At 43.8% G+C, this 21,363-nt stretch overlaps 1 protein-coding gene across 1 annotated transcript; it reads right to left on the bottom strand.

Moving 5' to 3' along the window:
- Window positions 1-1,741: 1,741 nt before the first annotated feature.
- ZNF41 (zinc finger protein 41) lies at window positions 1,742-20,146 on the bottom strand. Its single transcript, XM_054714223.1, has 5 exons — window positions 19,971-20,146; window positions 15,679-15,923; window positions 10,368-10,494; window positions 8,947-9,042; window positions 1,742-3,867 (listed from the first exon to the last, which is right to left on the bottom strand). The coding sequence occupies exons 2-5, from the start codon at window positions 15,748-15,750 to the stop codon at window positions 1,817-1,819; spliced, it is 2,346 nt and encodes a 781-aa protein (XP_054570198.1). The 5' UTR covers window positions 15,751-15,923; window positions 19,971-20,146; the 3' UTR covers window positions 1,742-1,816.
- Window positions 20,147-21,363: the final 1,217 nt, after the last annotated feature.

Genomic DNA, 21,363 nt, shown 5'->3' with positions numbered 1-21,363 from the left:
CTGAGCCAAGCTGGCTAGGGCTACACAAAAATATTCTTAATATGCATGTAGAAAATGAATACATCTGCCCGGCCGGCATAGCTCGGTGGTTGTGCGTCGACCTATGAACCAGGAGGTCTCAGTTTGATTCCGGGTCAGGACTCATGCCTGGGTTGAGGCTCAGTCCCCAGTGGGAGGTGTGCAGGAGGCAGCCAATCAATGATTTCTCTCTCATCATTGATGCTTCTATCTCTCTCTCCCTCTCCCTTCCTCTTTGAAGTCAATAAAAAATATATTAAAAAAGAAAATGTATATATCTTAACGAAATTGGAAAAACAAAATCCCAAAACGCTATGTATTGAAACCCAATTTCTCACTCATTTTTTTTTTCAAACGAGAGTCTCAAAGAAAGCAAAGGCTTCAGTGGATGAGACTGAACGTCCAGAGTCTTGGGACTCAGAGTCAGTCACTAAAGGGATAAGAAGACTGTGGTCTGCAACTTGCATAAATGATAGCTTTGGGGGTACAGGTTAGAAGATACGCAGTTTCTTTGGGTGTGAATCATCACTTGCTGCCATAGAATGGAATTAATGAGGGAACAATTGCCACCTTTGGATGTGTGCAACATTTAATAACTATATTCCTGTAACATAAGCTAGAGCTTTGCCTAATTTACCAATGCATAAAGTCAGACTTAATTTTTACAATTCTATTTAATTTTTTAAAAATATACCATGGTAACTTATCAAAGGGAAGAGAAAGAACAGTTCCTCATGGCAGTCTTTTCTGTGTCTTAAATGTCAATGATCACAAAAACTTCTGTCTTCTCACAGATCTGCATTCCCAAGTAGGTTTTTGCCTTGACTTCAGTGCCCTGCAGATATGTGGACAATGAAAACTTTTTTCCCACCTTAGAAATTTGAAAAAAAAAAATTGGCGAGTATTTAATACCTTTACATTCCAGGGTATGAAGAACTAACCAGTGCTAAATTTATAAAGCCCTTTATCCATAAAGTGATACATTAGAAATTACAAATAATCTCCTGAGGTCTCTATTTCTACCATTTGTAGGAGCTTGAGGGGTCCCTGTATGAAAACAAAAAGTCTATTGCCCAAAGACTTTATCGAAGAGTCTCCGTACACATATACTTGCGTATCAACTATGGTGATGCAGTTACTTGGATTTGGGGGATTCTTGACTTTGTTTGCTTCCTGTTCACATCACCTGTATCCTGTCATATCTACTTCCCCCTACACAATTATTTCAGCATCAGGCACGCCTCTTCCCCACTGAGATGTATGATGTACACCCAGATGAAGGCTTTTTCAATCACTGCCTTTATAGAGTTTTTCTCTACTATGAGTTTTCTGGTGTTTAATGAGATTTCATCTGTTAGGACCAATCATTGTTCTCTGATCTCTGTACATTGGTTTGTTGGCTGTTCTTTTAATACGTGCAATTGTTAAACATAGAGTTACCATATGATTTTTAAAAAATATATTTTTATTGATTTCAGAGAGGAAGAGAGAAGGAAAGAGAGATAGAAACATCAATGATGAGAGAGAATCATTGATCGGCTGCCTCCTGCATGCCCCCTACTGGGGGTCAAGCCCGAAACCCGGGCATATGCCCTTGGCTGGAATCAAACCTGGGACCCTTCAGTCTGCAGGCTGATGCTCTATCCACTGAACCAAACAGGCTAGGGCACCATATGATTTTTTAAAAATATATTTTTATTGATTTCAGAGAGGAAGGGGGGGAGAGAGAGCGAGAGAGAGAGTGAGCGAGTGAGAAACATCAATGATGAGAGAGAATAATTCCCAGATGAAGGCTTTTTCAGTCATTGCCTTTATAGACTTTTTCTCTACTATGAGTTTTCTGGTGTTTAATGAGATTTGATCTATTATTGAAGGCCTTCTGACATTCTGTACAAGTATAAGGTTTCTTTCCTGTATGAATTATCTGATGCACATTTAGTGTTGCTTTCTGAACGAAAGCTTTCCCACATTTACTGCATTCGTATTGTCTCTCTCCAGTATGAGATTTTTGATGGATAGTGAGGCGTGACTTCCAGGTGAAGGTTTTTCCACAGTCACTGCATTTATAGGGTTTCTCTCTAGTATGGATTTTCTGGTGTGTTATGAGATTTGACCTGTCAGCGAATGCTTTTCCACATTCAGCACATATATAGGGTTTCTCTCCTGTGTGAATTTTCTGATGCACATGGAGTTGTGACTTCTTAGTGAAGCACTTCCCACAGTCACTGCATTCATAAGGCTTCTCTCCAGTATGAATTCTCTGGTGTGTATTGAAATGTGATTTCTGGATGAAGGCCTTCCCACATTCAGTGCATACATAGGGTTTCTCTCCTGTATGGATTCTCTGATGCACACTTAGTGTTGATTTTTGGATAAAGGCTTTCCCACACTCATTGCATTCATAGCGTCTCTCTCCAATATGAGATTTCTGATGGATAGTGAGGCGTGACTTCCATATGAAGGCTTTTCCACAGCCATTGCATTTATAGGGTTTCTCTCCAGTATGAGTTTTCTGGTGTTTAATGAGATTTGATTGATCACTGAAAGCCTTCCCACATTCAGCACATGTATAGGGTTTCTCTCCGGTATGAGTTTTTTGATGTGTAGTGAGATTTGTCCTATGCGTAAAGACCTTCCCACATTCGGCACATATATAGGGCTTTTCTCCTGTGTGAATTCTTCGATGCACATGGAGCTGTGACTTCTTAGTGAATGATTTCCCACAGTCACTGCATTCATAAGGCTTCTCTCCAGTGTGAATTCTCTGGTGTGTATTGAAATGTGATTTCTGGATGAAGGCCTTCCCACATTCAGTGCATACATAGGGTTTCTCTCCTGTGTGAATTCTTTGATGCAACCTGACTGCTGATTTTCTTGTGAAGGCTTTTCCACATTCACTGCATGCACAGAGTTTCTCTCCAGTATGAGTTTTCTGATGTATATTGAGGTCTGAATTCTGGGAGAAGCCTCTTCCACATTCGCTGCATTCATAAGGTTTTTCTCCTGTATGAATTCTCATATGTCTAAAGAGATATGATCTGTGGAAAAAGGCCTTTCCACACTCACTGCATTTGTAGGGTTTCTGCCCAGTATGAATTTTCTGATGTGTAATGAGGTTTGACTTGAGAGTAAAAGCCTTCCCACATTGAGTGCATATATAGGGTTTTTCTCTTGTATAAACACACTGAGCTACATCAATTTGGGGCTTCTGAGTGAAGACTTTCTCACTGTTGTTGCATTCATGGGCTTTTTCTCCAGCATGAAGTTTCTGATGCTCAAAGAGATCTGGCTTCTGGGTGAAGTTCTTTACATACTCAGTACATACATAAAGTTTCCCCCCAGTATGAATTTTCTGATGGTGGATGAGAACTTGCCTGTGGCCAAGATGTTTTCCACATTGATTATGTTCACAAGCATTTGCTCCTGTATTATTAGCATTCTCAGTACAGGAAGAGCTATGGGCAAAATTGTTGCCATTTCCAAAAATCTTGTCAAGATTCAATGTTGCATTGCTTTTATTATGATTATGCAAGTTTAAAGTATTCTTCAAACTATTTCCAAATATGTCACAGTTATGGTGTCTTTTAATCGAAGGAACAAGCTTGGTACTCACATGAATTATTTTTTCAATATTTTTACATTCATAGCCCCTCTCTTTAATGAATACTTTCACATGACTTACAGGGTTATTTTGGTTTTCCTGAAATCTCTCTAGCTGGTCATTATCTTGCCACAATTCTTCTAAAATGGAACACAATGAATCATCTTCTATGGTTTGACCAAATTTCTCACAGTGGAATGAAACTTCTCCAGAAATTCTCTGTTGTTGGGTTTTCCCAATATTCTCATCTAAAAAGAAAAAAAAAAGAAAATAGCTCAAAGAACAATTAGCAGAGGATAGCGGGTATGTGTAGTTCAGACAGGATGAACACAAAGTTCATATGACAATATTGAAAATAGTAATAATGTAGTAATATAAAATTCTTCTAGAACACTCAATATATGCAAAACTATATCTAATATTTGTGGTGAACTGGGCACCACTGTTCCAAGTGCTTTACTTAAAACAGGCTCATTTAATCCTCACTGAACTCTAAAGAGGTAGCTATCATTATCCATCATGTTTCACAGATAAGACAATAGAAGCACAGAGAAGTTATATAACTTGCTGAATATCAAATAGCTTAATAAGTGAAAGAGATGGGACTTGAAACCTGGGAATCCATATTCACTAGTAGGAGGTCTGGACAGTGAGTAGAGAAACCAGAAGAAGAAACTGAAGTCCTTTAAAAGGAAGACTGACATACAAGAAATATTTCAGATTTTATGTTCTTATCACATATCAGCTTTAAAACCTTACTAATCTCTCTGATTCTTCTTGCTTTTCTCTCTGAACCATTATGAGCATCAACATTAAACTGTTATTGCATTCATGGGATTTATAATTTATAGATATAAATTCCTTTATATAAGAAAAACTCTTACAACACCAGCCATCTTGACATAGACAAACAGTAAATAAGTATCTGTGCTCCAACTCGGTAGCCAGCTGCAAATTTTCCCGGTGGAAACTGGAAGGTGGCTGGTGGCAGTCAAGTGGGAGTAGTGATGATGCTAAATGTGGTAAAGATTTTCTTTTTAAAAAATATATCTTTATTGATTTCAGAGAGGAAGGGAGAGGGAAAGAGAGGTAGAAACATCAATGATGAGAGAGAATCATGGATCAGCTGCCTCCTGCATACCCCCCACTGGGGATCGAGCCCACAACCTGGGCATGTGCTCTGACTGGGAGGTGAACCATGAACTCCTGGTTCATAGGTCGATGCTCAACCACTGAGCCATGCCAGGCTGAGCTGAATATATGCTTTTAACAAGTATAAAATAAGAGAGGGAAAGCTATCTATGGCAGAAACTTCAAGCCATCCACCAAAATCTATTTACCTCTCCTTTTATAGGAACAGAATACAGCTGAGCATTATATTGACCAGCTTCACTTTGTTCTCACCAGTGGATTATAAGCAGAAGTAATATGTGCCACTTCCAGGTCAGACCTTAAGACAGTGGGCAAATCTTCTCTATTCCTCCTTTCCCTTCCCACTGGACACAACAATGACCCAACATTAACCACACAACTGACAATAATGCCCTAGGAGATGGCAGAACAATGATTTGGAACATGGTCCCTGAGTGATGCGTCAGGGTTAGAGTTGTCTTGTTGAATGAACCTATTCACCTCAGAATTCTTATATGAGAGGATATCTATACTAATAAAAGCCTAGGTGGCATCTCACCCTCATGTCATCACAAGAAGGCTGCCCCCATGTCGTCACAAGATAGCTGCCACAAGGTGGCCCCTCATGTCATCACAAGATGGCTGCCCCATGTCGTCACAAGATGACTGCTCCCATGTCATCACAAGATGGCTGCCACAAGATGGCCGGCAGGGGAGGGCAGTTGGGGGTGACAGTGCCAGCAGAGGAGGGAAGTTAGGGGTGACCAGGCCAGCAGGGGAGGGCAGTTGGGGGCAATCGGGCTAGCAGGGGAGCAGTTAGCCATCAATCAGGCTGGCAGGGGAGCAGTTAGGGGGTGATCAGGCTGGCAGGCAGAAGCGGTTAGGGGCAATCAGGCAGGCAGGCAGGCAGGCAGGCAAACGGTTAGGAGCCAGCAGTCCCGGATTGTGAGAGGGTGCAGGCTGGGCTGAGGGACACCCCCCTCCAGTGCACAAATTTCATGCACCAGGCCTCTAGTACATTTATATTAAGCTTATTGTTTTATTCCTCTGTGTATATTCAAAATGGATTGTCCTTGATATTAGTTCTCATTTCAGCACACCTCTAGGGAGGTTGTTTCTGCTATGAACATATAAAGAAATATGGTACCATACATATTGATACTCAAAGTGGCAGTTTGGTGTTATAGCAGAAAGAATTAATACACAAAGACAGAAATTATTAACAGTGCATGCAGTTGTCTTCCCTTTCTAAATATATTCTATAGTCTTAGGAGGCACTTGAAAAATCCTTCTGAAGACAGCAAAATATCCTCTATCTCCCCACATTCAATAAATGTAAGTTAAAATTTACTAAACAAGCTCCATGTTTCATTTCATAAAATGGAATAATAAGTTTGCCAGCTATCAATTTATTGCCTCTCAACTTCAAATTTATGCTTTCCTGTCCACTCTACAAAAATGGATCTGTGTCTCTTTAAGTGTGTTTTTCCTTTGCCAGCTGGTACAATGATGAGCTTGGTCACTAGAGGGTAATGGAGAGACATTGCAGAAGGAAGGGGGTTTGCTTCCTGATTCTAGTGGGCTCACTCAGCACACTTTCAACAAGGGCAGCTTGTGCAGCACCAGGCTCCTGCACTGTGGGTGGCTTTGCTAACACCTGGCTTCTGATCCACATGCAGCTTCCCCAGCAACCAGGTCTTGCAGTGTGGGACGCTTCTCTAGAGCTCAGCTCCTGTCTGTAATGGGTGACTTCAGCACCCAGCTCCTGTAGCACCCAGGGGTTTACCTTTGCACGCCTCTCAGATGATTGGGAGTGGAATGCCTCCAGAAAGTCACTTCCCCATGGTCAGTTTTCTCTGGAACCCCAGAAGTCAGATGTTTAGCAAGTTCTGTCAACATGGCACCACAGCAACTCTTCTGCCATGCCATGAACCATGCAGTGCCCTCCCAACGAAGTCTGGATTGCATCCCTTGGAAGCAGGGGAGGCATTTGCTTGGGTGCTCCATCACAATAGTAGAGGTTATTCCCACAATTCCTTTATTCTTTAGAGTACTCTTTACTTTTACTAACCATCCCTTGTTACTCCAAAACCACTATAGTTAATAATTCTTTTTCTTGGGATATTTTTTCTATTGAATTTTAGAGAGAGTAGGAGGGAGGAAGAAGGGGGAGGGAGAGAGAGAGAAATATAGATGTGAGAGAGACATATCCATTGGTTGCCTCCCACATTAACTTTGACCGTGAGCAGGGATGAACCTGCAACTGAGGTATGTGCCCTTGACTGGGAATCCAACCTAGGACCCTTTTATCAGTGGGCCAATGCTCTAACCACTTAGCAACACCGGCCAGGGCACTAATAATTCTTTATGTTCAATTTCCCCAGTTTCTCTCTCCCAATCAGACCCTGAATTATACAACAGAATCAAGTTCTTAATTCTGTGAACATTCTAGAAACAGAGGCAAAAGCCTCAGTTACCACAAAGTGTAAAATCCTGTGTTTTTCTCTAAGTTCCTGTGAGATGGAGGAGGAGAAAAAGGAAAGAGCCATATATGCTGAAGTAATTAAGGGCTATTTCATGGAACAGTGAAATCTGATCACAGGGTGAAAATCATCATCTGAACAAACAGCACAGAATAGAGTTAGATTCAGGGAAGACAATAAATGCACTAGACATGAAGAAAACGCACAGCAAAAGAAACAATCTGCAAAATGTAGGGCAACTTACGAAATTAGAGAAAATATTTGCAAGTCATACATGTGGTAAAAGGTTAATATCCAAAATATACAAAGAACTCACATAACGCAATAGAAAAACAAAGCAACAAACACTAACCCCCAAACCCAACTTGATTTGAAAATGGCCAAGGAACTGAATGGAAAGTTTTCCAAGAAGACATACACATGATCAACAGGTCCATGAAAAGGTTCTCAACACCACTAATCATCAGAGAAATAAAAACCACAATGTTAGAATGGTTATCATCAAAAAGACAAGAGATAACAAGTGAAAAAAAGGAATAGAATGAAGACACATAGCACAGTGTAATTTATACATACTAAAACTACATACTCACAAACCCACACTTCAGACTTTAAGAGAATACCATACAAACACAAAGGTCAAATACATTAGACCAGTTGCCCATGGGAGGAGACATACGTAATGGATATGGGGAATTGGAATAAAAGGGAAGAAATTTAAAAATACCTGAATGGGCGCTCCGCCTCCAGGGAGCACACCTGTGCCTTTCTCTTTCCCTTCCCTCTCCTGCTCCCTGCCCTAGGCACGTTACCATTAGCTTCTTTTTAAAAAAAATATGTTTTATTGATTTTTTACAGAGAGGAAGGGAGAGGGATAGAGTTAGAAACATCCATGAGAGAGAAACATTGATCATCTGCCTCCTGCACACTCCCTACTGGGCATGTGCCCGCAACCAAGGTACATGCCCTTGACCGGAATCGAACCTGGGACCCTTAAGTCTGCAGGCCGACGCTCTATCCACTGAGCCAAACCGGTCAGGGCACCATTAGCTTCTTCACTCCCAAGCCCCAAAGGGCCCTTTCTTTACCTCAATAACTCATTTCCTAAGCCATTTCTTCTAGGAATTACTTCTTCTACTTCTGTAATTTACCAAATGTTCTCTTACCAAAAAATACCTAAATGTGCAAGGACAGAATCTAAGATAAGGGGGTGGAGGTGGAGTATAAAAAGGTTCTAGATAAAATAACGTGGTATGTATATGATCCAGGGTACAGAATTAGAGACAGCTTTCTTGTCAAAAAGCCAAGAGAAGCCCTAGCTAGTTTGGCTCAGTGGATAGAGGTCCTGGGTTTGATTCTGGTCAAGGGCACATGCCTGGGTTGTGGGCTCGATCCCCAGTAGGGGACGTGCAGGAGGCAGCTGATCAATGATTCTCTCTCATCATTGATGTTTCTATCTTTCTCTCCCTCTCTCTTCCTCTCTGAAATCAATAAAAACATATTTAAAGAAAAAAGCCAAGAGAAAAAGACAATAGATGTGGCAGGGGTCATAGATGGAGATGGCATTTAGGTATCAGAGGAGCTTCTGTCAACTATCCCTCAAGCAAGTCCAAAAGTTTAGAATTTCTAAGACAGGTTATCTTCACAGCCTTTGAAAGGTACCAACCTCTCCTACAAGTGAGATTTAATTCTGTATGGATTACACTTACTCACCTGAGCAGCTCTGATGTGGGGTTTCCCCCTCCAACGTCCATGGTCCCTCGCCTTGCTCCAACTTGAAGATGACCTCTGGTTTGGGAACTTGGTACCCTGTTAATAGACATGATAAAGATTGGGTCCAGCTAAATGGGTTTCAGGGACCTTTCAATGGTACTTCCATTTGTTCTTCAGAAAAGTAATCACATTTCACAGGGAATCCTCTCTAATAAAATGGTAATATGCAAATTAACCATCACTCCGCTACATAAGCCACGCCCACCAGCCAAACCATGCCCACCAGCCAATCAGGGCAAGTATGCAAATTAACCCTATCCAACATGGCTACAGCCACAGAGAGCAAGGTTTCCCAGGTAACAGAGGAAGCCAAGCTTTCCATAGCTGTTGCAGGCCTAAGCCTCCACTCAAGCTACAAAGTTTCAATTATAGAAGGTAAACAAATTCAAACAAATGGCGGCAGAATGGAGCTTGAGAGAGCAGGCCAGGGTTGCCGGTGGCAACAGGGGAAGCAAAGCTTTCCGCACACCCTGGCTGGGCTCACCCGCTTAAGGCTACAAAGTTTCAATTGTAGAAGGAAAATAAATTCCAGATACCAGGGCCTCCGCTTGGGTTGCCAGGGGGCGTGGCAGGCCTGCAAACCACCACAGGCCCCTCGCTCAGGCCACCCCACGCCCCAAGGGAACCCCCACCCTGATCCGGGACACCCTTCAGGGAAAACCAGCTGGCCCCCACCCCTGTACCAGGCCTCTATCCTATCTAATAAAAGAGTACTATGCAGATTGATCATCACTGCAACACACAATATCGCTGCCCCCATGTGGTCAAAGATCCTGCCCCCATGTGGACACAAGATGGCCACCACAGATGGCCAGCAGGAGAGGGCAGTTGGGAGGCACCAGGCTTGCAAGGGAGGGCAGTTGGAGGTGATCAACCCTGCAGGAGAGGGCAGTTAGGGGTGACCAGGCTGGCAGAGGAGGGAAGTTGGGGGCAAACAGGCTGGCAGGGGAGTGGTTAGGGGGTGATCAGACTGGCAGGCAGAAGCGGTTAGGGGCAATCAGGAAGGCAGGCAGGCAAGCAGTTGGGAGCCAGCAGTCCTGGATTGTGAGAGGGATGTCCGACTGCCCGTTTAGGCCCGATCCCACTAGGTTCGGGCCTAAACGGGCAGTCGGACATCCCTTGAGGAGTCCCAGATTGGAGAGGGTACAGGCTGGGCTGAGGGACAACCCCCCGCCGTGCACGAATTTCGTGCACCGGGCCTCTAGTAGAGTAATAATAATAATGCTCAAAACAGACTGAAGAATCTGGACAAATGAAAAAGGACATCATTACACACTTGAGATGCCCCAGAGCACTCAGCAGCTGAGGATGGAAATAGCCTCACTGAGGCCCTGCCAGACACATAGGTCGGCTGTACTTACCCACTGAGAGCAGGTGGCTGTAGTTCTCCAGTGTCACGTCCCGGTACAGGCATCTCTGAGCAGGGTCCAAGTGCTGCCATTCATCTCTGCTGAAGTCCACAGTCACATCCTCGAATGACAATGGGACCTGTAACAACACAATCCTGTTCAAAACATGGTCAGCATGGGGGGTGGGGGGGTGGGGGGGAAGGGAATAGAGGGAAGATAAATAGGAAGTTGTTTTTCATGACTTTTACCATAATTATCATGTAGGATTTTCACTCAGTACCTAGTTTTGCATTTTATTTTGTGAGAGAAAAAGCTTATTGAAGTAGCTTGACATTCATTGTGTACTACATTCATTCATTTATTCGAATATTCAGTCATTCATTTTTTCAAAAATGAGGGTCAAGATAAATCCTCTCTCTTTTTTTTTTAAAATATATTTTATTGATTTTTTTACAGAGAGGAAGGGAGAGGGAGACAGAGTTAGAAACATCGATGAGAAAGAAACATTGATCAGCTGCCTCCTGCACCCCCCCCCCCCCTACTGGGGATGTGCCCGCAACCAAGGTACATGTCCTTGACCGGAATCGAACCTGGGACCCTTCAGTCGGCAGGCCGACACTCTATCCACTGAGCCAAACTGGTTAGGGCAAGATAGATTCTCTTTAAGTGCTTTAACTAATGTAGGAACTAGATACATTTGCTGATCAATTCTGTGCTAGGCAATGACAATAGAGTTGAATAAGATAGAAAAAATTAAAAACTTGGACACCAACTTAGGACACAAAGGGTGCTACAGGCATTTGGAAGAAATGCATGGCCTTAGCTGGTTTGTCTCAGTGGATAGAGGATTGGTCTGTGGACTGAAGGGTTCAATTCTGGCCAAGGACATATGCCTGGGTTGCAGGCTCAATCCCCCGTGTGGGGTGTGTAGGAGGCAGCAGATCAATGATTCTCTCTCATCATTAATGTTTCTAACTCTCTCTCCCTCTCTCTTCCTCTCTGCAATCAATATATATATTTAAAGTATGTATATATTTAAAAAATAAATGTATGGGGCAAATGCAAACAAGAAAGCCTTTAAAAGATAATATAGGCAAATATCTTCATGATCTTGGATTACGAAAATAATTCACAGACAAGATGCAGAAAAACATTAACTGTAAGAAAAAAAATGGATAAGCCTGTCTACAGTGAAGTTTTTAAAACTTCTACTCATTTACAAGACAACATTAAAAGACAACATTATAAGACAAAAAAGGAAAGTTACCAAATAGAAGGTATCTGCAACACACATTACTGACAAAGACTCCTATTTAGATGATGTAAACAACTCACAAACCAATAGGAAGAAAAGAGACCACCCAGTAGAATAGTGGGCAAAGGATTTCAACAGGCATTTTCCAAAAGAGGAAATCCAAAACATCAATAGGCACATAAAAGGGTTTAACCTCCTTAGTTAACCAGGGAATGCAAATTCCAACCACTACACAACTCCTACAATGTCTTCAGTGAAAAGGACTGAATATGAAGCGATGAAGACAAGATGGTGCAATGAGAACGCTCACAGAACTATTTGATGGCAGTAAGTGGGTACAACCATACTTGAAAGCATTTTGGCTTCATCTGGTAATGTTGAAGACATGCATACACTAGGACACAGTGATTCCACTCATGGAAATATGCCCAATTGGAATATGTGCACACATGCAGCGGAAGACATGTTCAAAATATTTATAGCAGCATTATTCAAAACGTGTGTAATATTTCATGATAAAAAAGTTCAAATTCACAGTAATTTTTAAAAATCAGTGTTTAATAGAACAGTAACAGTATCAACCATCTTTATGGAAAAATGTTAAGGCAATTTTCTTTGTTGTTTTTATTTGCATAATCTCTAAGCATATACCCCACTGGACCCACGCACAAACTAACCAGGAATGGTTTCCTGTGCTAGGGAGACCTGGGGTGTTGGGAAGAGAACCAAATTAATGAATTAACTGTTCAAAAAGTGTAACTTAAAAATTACCAATGGGCCCTAGCTGGTTTGGCTCAGTGGATAGAGCATCGGCCTGTGGACTGAAAGGTTCTGGGTTCGATTCTGGTCAAGGGCACATGCCCGGGTTATGGGCTCGGATCCCCTGTGGGGGGCGTGCAGGAGGCAGCCGATCCATGATTCTCTCTCATCATTGATGTTTCTGTCTCTCTTTCCCTCTCCCTTCCTCTCTGAAATCAATAAAAACATATTTTTTTAAAAAATTTACCAATGGGACCAAAATGGAATAGGCATGTTTTTTCCTTGCTTCAACTTGCTAAGTACAGCTAAAAGCCCTGGGCATTATATGTAAACAAAGATAAGAACACTCTGTCAGTTGGAGAGACGAAGGCAAACTGGCTAGGGACCTCAGAGCCTGAGGACTGCCACAGCAGCGATTTTCCTGAGTTTTCTTTTAGTCCCATCTACACTGAGTGGCCAGATTATTATGATCTCTGAATGCATAATAACCTGGCCACTCAGTATATATATATTAGAGGCCCGGTGCATGAATTCGTGCATGGGTAGGGTCCGGCCAGCCTGGCCAGGGGAGGGGACATGGCAGTTGGCCCGCCTGCCTGCTGGTCGAACTCCTGGTTGAGGGGACAATTTGCATATTAGCCTTTTATTATATAGGATATACACTGAGTGGCCAGATTATTATGCGTTCAGAGATCATCATCATCTGGCCACTCAGTGTATACTGGACTAAGTGCTGTGGTAACTGGCAGCCCAGGATGCCAATTGTCACAAAAACTGCCCCAAGAAAGACTGCTCTCTCTAGCCAAAGTACCAGGAAAAGGGCAATGGAGCAGGAGAGAAAATTTTCGATAATAACTGCTCTACTCCAGCCAAGCACCACAGGAAAAACTGGGGCCCCACCACCATTCCCATCAGCAAAGGCTGAGTGGGGAGCCTCGACTTTCATCCTTTCCTGAGGGTAATGAAGCCTCTTCTCCATAGTGTCAATTTAGGCTAAGTGGGGAGTTGGATTTCCACCCCCACCCAGTAAGGAGGTCCCTCCTGCCTCTCCACCTGGCGGAGAGCCTGGTATTCCATCCCCGCCCAGCAGTGTCAAGGTGCTCATTCCTTTCTGGGATGTCAGAGGAGGCCTTGTGGGAAATCTGAACTTCCGCCTCCATCAGGCATTAAGGAGCAGATTCTCCTTTTCTAGCAGAATAGAGTCAGGGGGCCTGCTAACCACAAGATTGAAGTAATATCTAGAGTTTCATACTTCCCCAAATATCCAGGACATAATTGAAAATCAGGCATCAATGTGAAGAAGCAGAAAAATCTCAACTTGAATAAGAGAAGTCAATCAATAGACACAAACACGGAGATGACACAGATGTTAGAATTATCTGACAAGATTTTGAAAGTAGCCATCATAAAAATACTTCCGTATACTTAAAATAAATGCAAAAATAGAATGTCTCAGCAAAAAAAACCATAAGATATAAAAGGGAACTGAATGGCCCTAGCCAGTTTGGCTCAGTGAATAGAGCATCGGCCTGCGGACTGAAGGGTCCCGGGTTCGAATCTGGTCAAGGGCATGTACCTTGTTGCAGGCTCCTTTCAGGACCGGGCCCTGGTCAAGGCATGTGCAGGAGACAACCAATCAATGTATTTCTCTCACATTGATATTTCTCTCTGTCTTTACCTCTCTCTTCCACTCTCTCTAAAAATCAATGGGAAAATATCCTTGGGTGAGGGTTAAAAAGAATAAAAACAAAGATAAAAGAGAACTGAATGGAAATGTTAGAACTGAAAAAATACAATAACCAAAATTTAAAGACTCAGTGGGTGAGCCCGATAGCAGAATAGAGAGGGCAAAGTTAAGAATCAGAGAACCTGACAATAGGAAAGTAAAAATAATCCAATCTGAACAACAGAAGGAAAATTGACTGGAAAAAAAATGAGCAGGGTTTCAGGGACCTGTGAGACTATAAGCAAAGATCTGGCATTCACGTCATCAGAATTCCAGAGGTAGAGGAGAAAGAGTGTGGGGCTGAAAAAGTATGACTCAAAATATACCATAATTTCAGTGACTTGGGCAAAAGGATTTACGTAAGTGTAGAAATTTCACCACAGCAGTTTTAATCACAACAGAAACCCTGAAACACTTTAAATGCATATGTAGTAGATTGGTTAAATTAATTATAGTTTATCTAAAAGACATAATGCTATGCATCATGTGTATATGAAGAAAAAGACATAATGCCTAGAAAATTATGTTAAACTGCCAAGTTAAAATGGAGGCAACCAAATACTATATAAACTGGAGCTATATAATGTATATGTGTATGGTATGTATGTACAATCACAGCCTCACACATATACCCCCACACATGGTACTCATGCACATACAAAGGGGAAAACCGCAGAAAGGGAATAGAGCTATATGTTAACCTGGCTAATTAGGGGTAGTGCTGAATTTACAAGTAATGTTTTATTATCTTGTAGTTGCTTACCTGAATTTTTTAACATTTTCTTGTCAAATCATGAAATAATAAAAATAACTTAAAAAATATTATCCTAATTACCACATGCCCTTGAGCTTCTGTGACAATGAGCCTATCCCATAGGTAACAGCGTCCACAGGACAGTCTGAAGGAGGGGGCTGGCTGGTAGGGTCTGGCTCTGTCATCGTCTTCTTCTGTTTACAGAATCTCCAGGGGAACTTTTGGTGGGATACTTGGTCTGGGCTGCAGTGTGGCGAGGGTGGAGGACATGCTCTGGAGACTGGGTTGCAGTCAAGTCCCTTTTCAGGCCTTTTTGTTCATCTTTGAAAGGAGAAAGAACTAGAAAGGCCCTGGAGACTGTGGTCGCCCTACTACCGAAAGAAAAGTGATTTTTCTCCCTTAGATCAGGATAGAGGAGAAATCAGCAAATCCTCAGAGACCAGAGGAAAATGGGGCTCTAGTGGGGATTGACTGAGCTCTGCAAAGAGCCAGTGGGGAGTGAAGGGTCTGCGCTGGGAGCCAGGATGTAAGGTCTCCCTGGCTAGGGCCTGCAGACACCTTGCAGGGAACTGCCTGTCCCCTCCAGGTGTGGTGCTGACCCTCCTGTCCCACCTTTCCTCCATCAGACACATCACATTTTCCTCTGGGTATGGGACATGAGCCACGTGATGCTCCCACAGCAGGAGGATAGTGATCTGTTTTAGGGGCAGCCATTCCGGAATCCGATGTCCCTGTAACCCACCTGCCCCTGCCCTGAGTTCCTAGTGATAGGTCGGGAGTATCTCTTTACTGAATGAATTCCCGCCCCTGGAGTCCGCTCCCTTCTCACCTCACACAACCTTCCATGTTCCTCTGCAGCCTGGGACAAAGTCCACTGGGGAGAGCTCTGGTTGGCTGGCATGTTCCCGCTGAGCCTCAGCCCTCTGACTCTCTTGCTGACAACTCCACTCTTCCCAGGAGCCTAGAGCCAGGCAGGGTCTGCGGACTCAACCAGAGCTTCTGGGACCAGCAGGAAGATCTTGCAGCCTTCACTGTGGGGTCTGGTCCAGGAGATCCAAGGAGACACCAAGAAACCTGGAAAGACAGTGTCCACATGGTCAGTTATTCACATTCACCTCAGAAGTGCTTCCTGGGGGCAACAAGGGATGGTTCACTGTGGAAGAGAAAAGTTCAGTAAAACCAACACCAAATATTAGTGTAGAATATGGGAAAAACTCATGAGATTTGTTGTAAAAGAAATGAGGATTTGAATTCCAACTCTGGGGAAGTCACTTTTGCCTGAGTTTCATCTTAAGACAGGATAAAAATATCTGTCTCATATGGTTGTTACAGTTAAATGAAGTGAGGCTTCTAAAGTACTCACTTTTACTTAGCACCTAGAATGCAACACCATTAATTAAATATTGCTATTATAACATGCCAGGCATATTTTACTAGTTACCTCATTTAATTTTCACACTCATCCTGTGACCTATTATTATTACCATTTACCATGAGATAGAGCCATTCAGAGATACTAAGAAATTTGCTCCAAGATCACTCAGATTAGGGGGAAGGACATAAACTCAGGTATACCTGGCTCTGAAGTGCATTTTCTTAACTACTGTGCTGTAAGGTATCTACACTAATAAAAGAGTAAGATGCAAATTGACTGTACCTTCGCAACGCCCACCAGCCAATCAGGAGTGAGTATGCAGATTCACCCAACAAAGATGGTGGGTTAATTTGTATATACAGGCGCCGAGCTGCGGGGGGCAGGGTGGGACGCTTGCGTTGGCAACGATGCAGGCGTTCTGCACTGCCCCAGCTGCTCTGGGCCTCTGGGCAGTGTGGGAAGGCAGAAAGGCGGCTCTGGGCTGGAGTGAAGGTGGTGCCGGCAGCCATGGGAAGGAAGGCCCATTCTTGCACGAATCTTCATGCGTCGGGCCTCTAGTTTTACATAAGGCACAGTCACAAGAAACATTAGTTCTGTTTCCTACTGCCTGCATAGTGCTTCAGCTGAGAGGTGACCATGTCACATGTGCATAAACCAATCTGTTTAATTCAATGCACATCATGAGCAACTTGTAGAGCCCACCCTCTTACACCAAAGATGAAAATGGAAACTCATTGCCTGTCCTGCTCCCTCCAATTCCCATCTGGGCTTTGAAAACCAGCATGTCTGCACAGACTCGTAAATCATTAACTGACACTGTCTGACAGAACTATGTCCCAAAGGTGCCATCAACTGGTTTCCTTAGAAAAGCAACCATGGATCTGCTTAAGGCTCCTTGGGGGTCAAACCTGACTGCTTAGAGGACCCTGTAACTCACAGCCCATATATAGAATCAGTGACTCCCATAAACTCCTCAATAATAGATCTTCCGGTCCATCATTTCTCAATTCACACAGTCCTGCAATTACCGATGACCACAGGTGCAAGTCAATGACTCCTATAGGCCCCTGAAATCTGACTCCCAAAGACTGGTAATCCCAGGTGAATCAATCATTCAGCACCTCAGTGTCCTAACCAATAACTCTCATGGCCCAATGAACATTTAATTGAGTTAGAAAGGGATATTCATTAAACGATTGGTGCTGGCAAATTTTTCATCCAAATGGAAAACACCAACACTGATCCCATCTCACACCCCACACCAGAATAACTTCCAGTTGCATTAAAATTTAACTTTAAAAATTAAAACCATAGCCCTGGCTGGTTTGGCTCAGTGGATAGAGCATCGGCCTGCGGACTGAAGGGTCCCAGGTTCGATTCCAGTCAAGGGCACATGCCCGGGTTTCGGGCTTGATCCCTAGTAAGGGGCATGCAGGAGGCAGCCGATCAATGATTCCCTCTCATCATTGATGTTTCTATTCCTCTCTCCCTCTCCCTTCCTCTCTGAAGTCAATAAAAATATTTAAAATTAAAAAATTAAAACCATAGTCCAGCTGGTATGGCTTAGCATTTGAGCATTGACCCTTGAACCAGGAGGTCATGGTTCAATTCAGGTCAGATGCCCAGGTTGTGGGCTTTATCCCCAGTAGGGAGCGTGCAGGAGGCAGCCAATAGATTTCTCTCTCATGGATGTTTCTATCTCTCTATCCCTCTCCCTTCCTCTTTCTAAAACATATTTAAAATTAATGACCCATTTAAATAGAAATTTCACTAGGATTTTAGCAAGCCTAGAATTACAATAAAACATAAGAAATCTTATTTAAAATTTTAAAACAAAAATGTTAAATTTAAGGCATATATTCTTTAAGCATGAAGTGGGGAGAACTCACTAAGCAAGAAAAGACACTAAGAACCTGCAAAGAATAAAAACATATTTAATCAGATTATTATTCCTTCTAATTATATGTAAACACCTTATAAAAATAAATATATAAAGAGACAAAAGAACTATAATGACAAGAAATGACACAAGGTTAATATCCACAAATTAGTAAGAAAGACAAGCCACCCAAGTGGAAAAAGAGCAAAGGATAGAAAAAAAATTAAAAATATGTACATTTCAATGGCTAATAAAGAGGAAAAGATGTTCAACCACTAGTTGGCAGGAAAATGCATATCAAAATAAGCTAGATATCATTGTGTTTGGCTCTGAGAATGAGGAAAATTTAAAAAGCATTAACATTCAGTGTGGGAGAGGGTCTTGGAATGAACTGTTTTATAGGTTGCTGGTGGGAGTTTCAATTTTACAAGTTTTAGAAAGTAATCTGGTAGTATGTATTGAACTTAAAAACATCCATTCCTGCACCTAATAATCACTCAGATGACAGTTTCTCTCTGTAGCTGTGAAATCAATAACAAAAATGTCAACTTTTTGAGATATCAAATATCTAAGTAACTAAGGAGTCAGAGAGAAAACCACAGCATAAATTAGAAAACATTGCCCTAACCGGTTTGGCTCAGCGGATAGAGTGTCGGCCTGCGGACTCAAGGGTCCCGGGTTTGATTCGGGTCAACGGCATGTACCTTGGTTGCGGGCACATCCCCAGTAGGAGGTGTGCAGGAGGCAGCTGATCAATGTTTCTAACTCTCAATCCCTCTCCCTTCCTCTCTGTAAAAAATCAATAAAATATATATTTTTTTAAAAATTAGAAAACATTAGAAGGGAACCATAGTGAACATGTTACATATCAAAACTTGGGACATGGAGCTCAAATGTTCCCAGGGGGAAAATCATGAACTTAATGCTTATATTACATCATAAAAGAAAATGATTGAACATTAATGAGATAAGCATTCAATTAGGAATTTAGAAATAAGATATTTTTCAAAAAGAAAAGAAAGAAATCAAGGGCAGAAGTTAATGACACAGACACAAAGATACAGCAGGACCAACCAAGTCAAAGGTAGGACCTCCCACTTACTCCTAAGTGACCTCAGGGAAGCCCCATCGCTCACCCTACAGGTTACCATCACTGAGGACCACATTCAGGTGATAAAACCTACATAATCACGTGACTGCTTTCCTGGCCCTTAGTCGCCACCCCTGTTCAACTCAGGCCAGGAGCCCTAAAAAGTGCACTGGGGGGGGGGGGGGGGCGGGGGCGGGGAACTCTCTCATCCTGCACATGCTCAGTGTCGCCTGGGGAGTGATCTGCAGTCACACCGGGCGCACTCGCGACATCTCAGTGCGTGTGCGTGTGGGGGGAGTAGAGGGGGACTCTCCAATTTGCTTTTAGTGACTTTTGTCCGGCAGCTGACATGGCTGTCCCCTTGGGACGCTCTCTCTGGGAGTCGCCATCTTGGAAGGGTGCTCATTTCTGTCTTGGAGCCTGCGGTCCCCAGCCCGATCTCTCCCTCCCTCCCCCCCTCCCTCCCCCCCCCCCCCCCCCCGCGCGGTACTTCCCGGGAGCCAACGGGGCCCGATCTCGGGATGTGCCCACTGGACTTCTCCCCTGTATTGTCCCCAGCGATCGCCGAGGCTCAGGCCAGGCGCTGTGCCCTCCCAGCACGCAGGGGCTGGCACTCAGCTGTATCCCCAAAACGGCCAGCGCCCGCCTCCATGCCAGCTGCAAACATCCCTCCGAGCAGCCGGGGAAATGGGCCCCGCCCCCACCCCCCGCCCCGGCTCAAGGGCCTGAAAGATCCCCATTTGGCGCCCAGAACCCAGGGCGCCGCTTCGTGCCCACCTGCAGGCGCCTCGGTCCACCCGCTGGCTGAGGGCATCGCCCGATCCCTGGCTGTCACCGACCCTGGTCGCTGCCTCAAGGGACTAGTACGTGTCAGGTTTAGGCCAGGAAGCGGAAGTCATCCGCCCGCGGGAGTGGAGCCCCTCTGGGCGGGGAGCTCAAGCGATGGAGCGGGAGGCACCTAGGATCTGTGCGAGGAGCACCTGGGGGCCGGTGACGTCCGTCCCGGGGCATGTCATCCACTTTTTACAAACCGGTTACTCCACCTTTCTGGGTTCCTTCTGTACACATGAAGGCGAAAGTTCAACTAGTAAAGATGCAAGTTTTGATGTCTTATCGTTAGTGTCCAATTTCAAGTGCTCATTTGTAGCTTTCTTCTCCTTTTGACCCATGAATTATCTAGAAGTCCCTTGTCGAACTTGCAAACATGCTGTGAGCCCTGGCCGGTTCGCTCAATGGTTAGAGCGTCGCCCCCAAGGGTCGCGGGTTTGATTCTGATTGCAGGCTCCATCCCCGGCCCCCGTCAGGGTGCCAGTGTGAGGCAACCAATCGATGTGCCCCTCTGTCTATCCCCGGCCCTTCCACTCTCTGTAAAAATCGGTGGAAAGAATATATCCTTGTACTGAAACCGGTTTGGCTCAGTGGATAGAGCGTCAGCCTGCGGACTGAAGGGTCCCAGGTTCAGTTCCGGTCAAGGGCATGTACCTTGGTTGCGGGCACATCCCCAGTGGGGGGTGTGCAGGAGGCAGCTGATTGATGTTTCTCTCTCATTGATGTTTCTAACTCTCTATCCCTCTCCCTTCCTCTCTGTAAAAAATCAATAAAATATATATTATTTTTAAAAAAGAATATATCCTTGTTTGAGGATTAACAACAACAAGGCCAGGTGTTTGAAATGCAGCCGGAAGGAGCAGTTGACGCTTTGGGCCTCCTCAGTCCGCAGCTTCCTGTTCTCAGAATGAATGACGCCAAGAAAGAATGGAGAGGGAGCGCAGAATATTTTACAGTTCCTCACACGCATTTTCCATTTCCCCAAACACAAAGTGAATCGGATGTTGGTGACTGCTGTCCTGATTGCCCTGCAGCCTGAACATGTTGTCTTTGAAATGTCTTGAAATGCGCCTTAAGGCTTAAGTGCAGAGACATGGACACATGGGACAGACTGTCCATTGTCAGAGGGGTGTGGGGCGGGAGGGGCTGGGTGAAAGAAGGTGAACGGGTTAGTCAAAGAACATATATGCATAAACCATAAGCACAGACAACACTGTGGTGATGGCAAAAGGGAAGGGGGGACCGGGGCTGGGTGGAGGTGGGCAAAGAGAGTGAAGTGGGGACATCCGTAATTGTATCAATAATAAAAATAAGGTTAAAAAAAAAAAAAAAGCAACCCATG

This window comes from Eptesicus fuscus, chromosome 1, assembly GCF_027574615.1.
Source record: "Eptesicus fuscus isolate TK198812 chromosome 1, DD_ASM_mEF_20220401, whole genome shotgun sequence".
NCBI classification, from domain to species: Eukaryota; Metazoa; Chordata; class Mammalia; order Chiroptera; family Vespertilionidae; genus Eptesicus; species Eptesicus fuscus.
The sequence above is the reverse complement of the archived record's forward strand: the minus strand, read 5'-3'. Positions and strand labels throughout refer to the sequence as shown.

Excerpts from the sequence above, each read along its gene's own strand:
- ZNF41 (XM_054714223.1), bottom strand. The coding sequence starts at position 15,750 with ATGCCAGCCAACCAGAGCTCTCCCCAGTGGACTTTGTCCCAGGCTGCA. Across the intron at positions 10,495-15,678 it reads AACATGGAAGGTTGTGTGAG|GTCCCATTGTCATTCGAGGA; the intron begins GTGAGAAGGGAG and ends GTGTTGTTACAG. Across the intron at positions 9,043-10,367 it reads CAGCCACCTGCTCTCAGTGG|GGTACCAAGTTCCCAAACCA; the intron begins GTAAGTACAGCC and ends GTCTATTAACAG.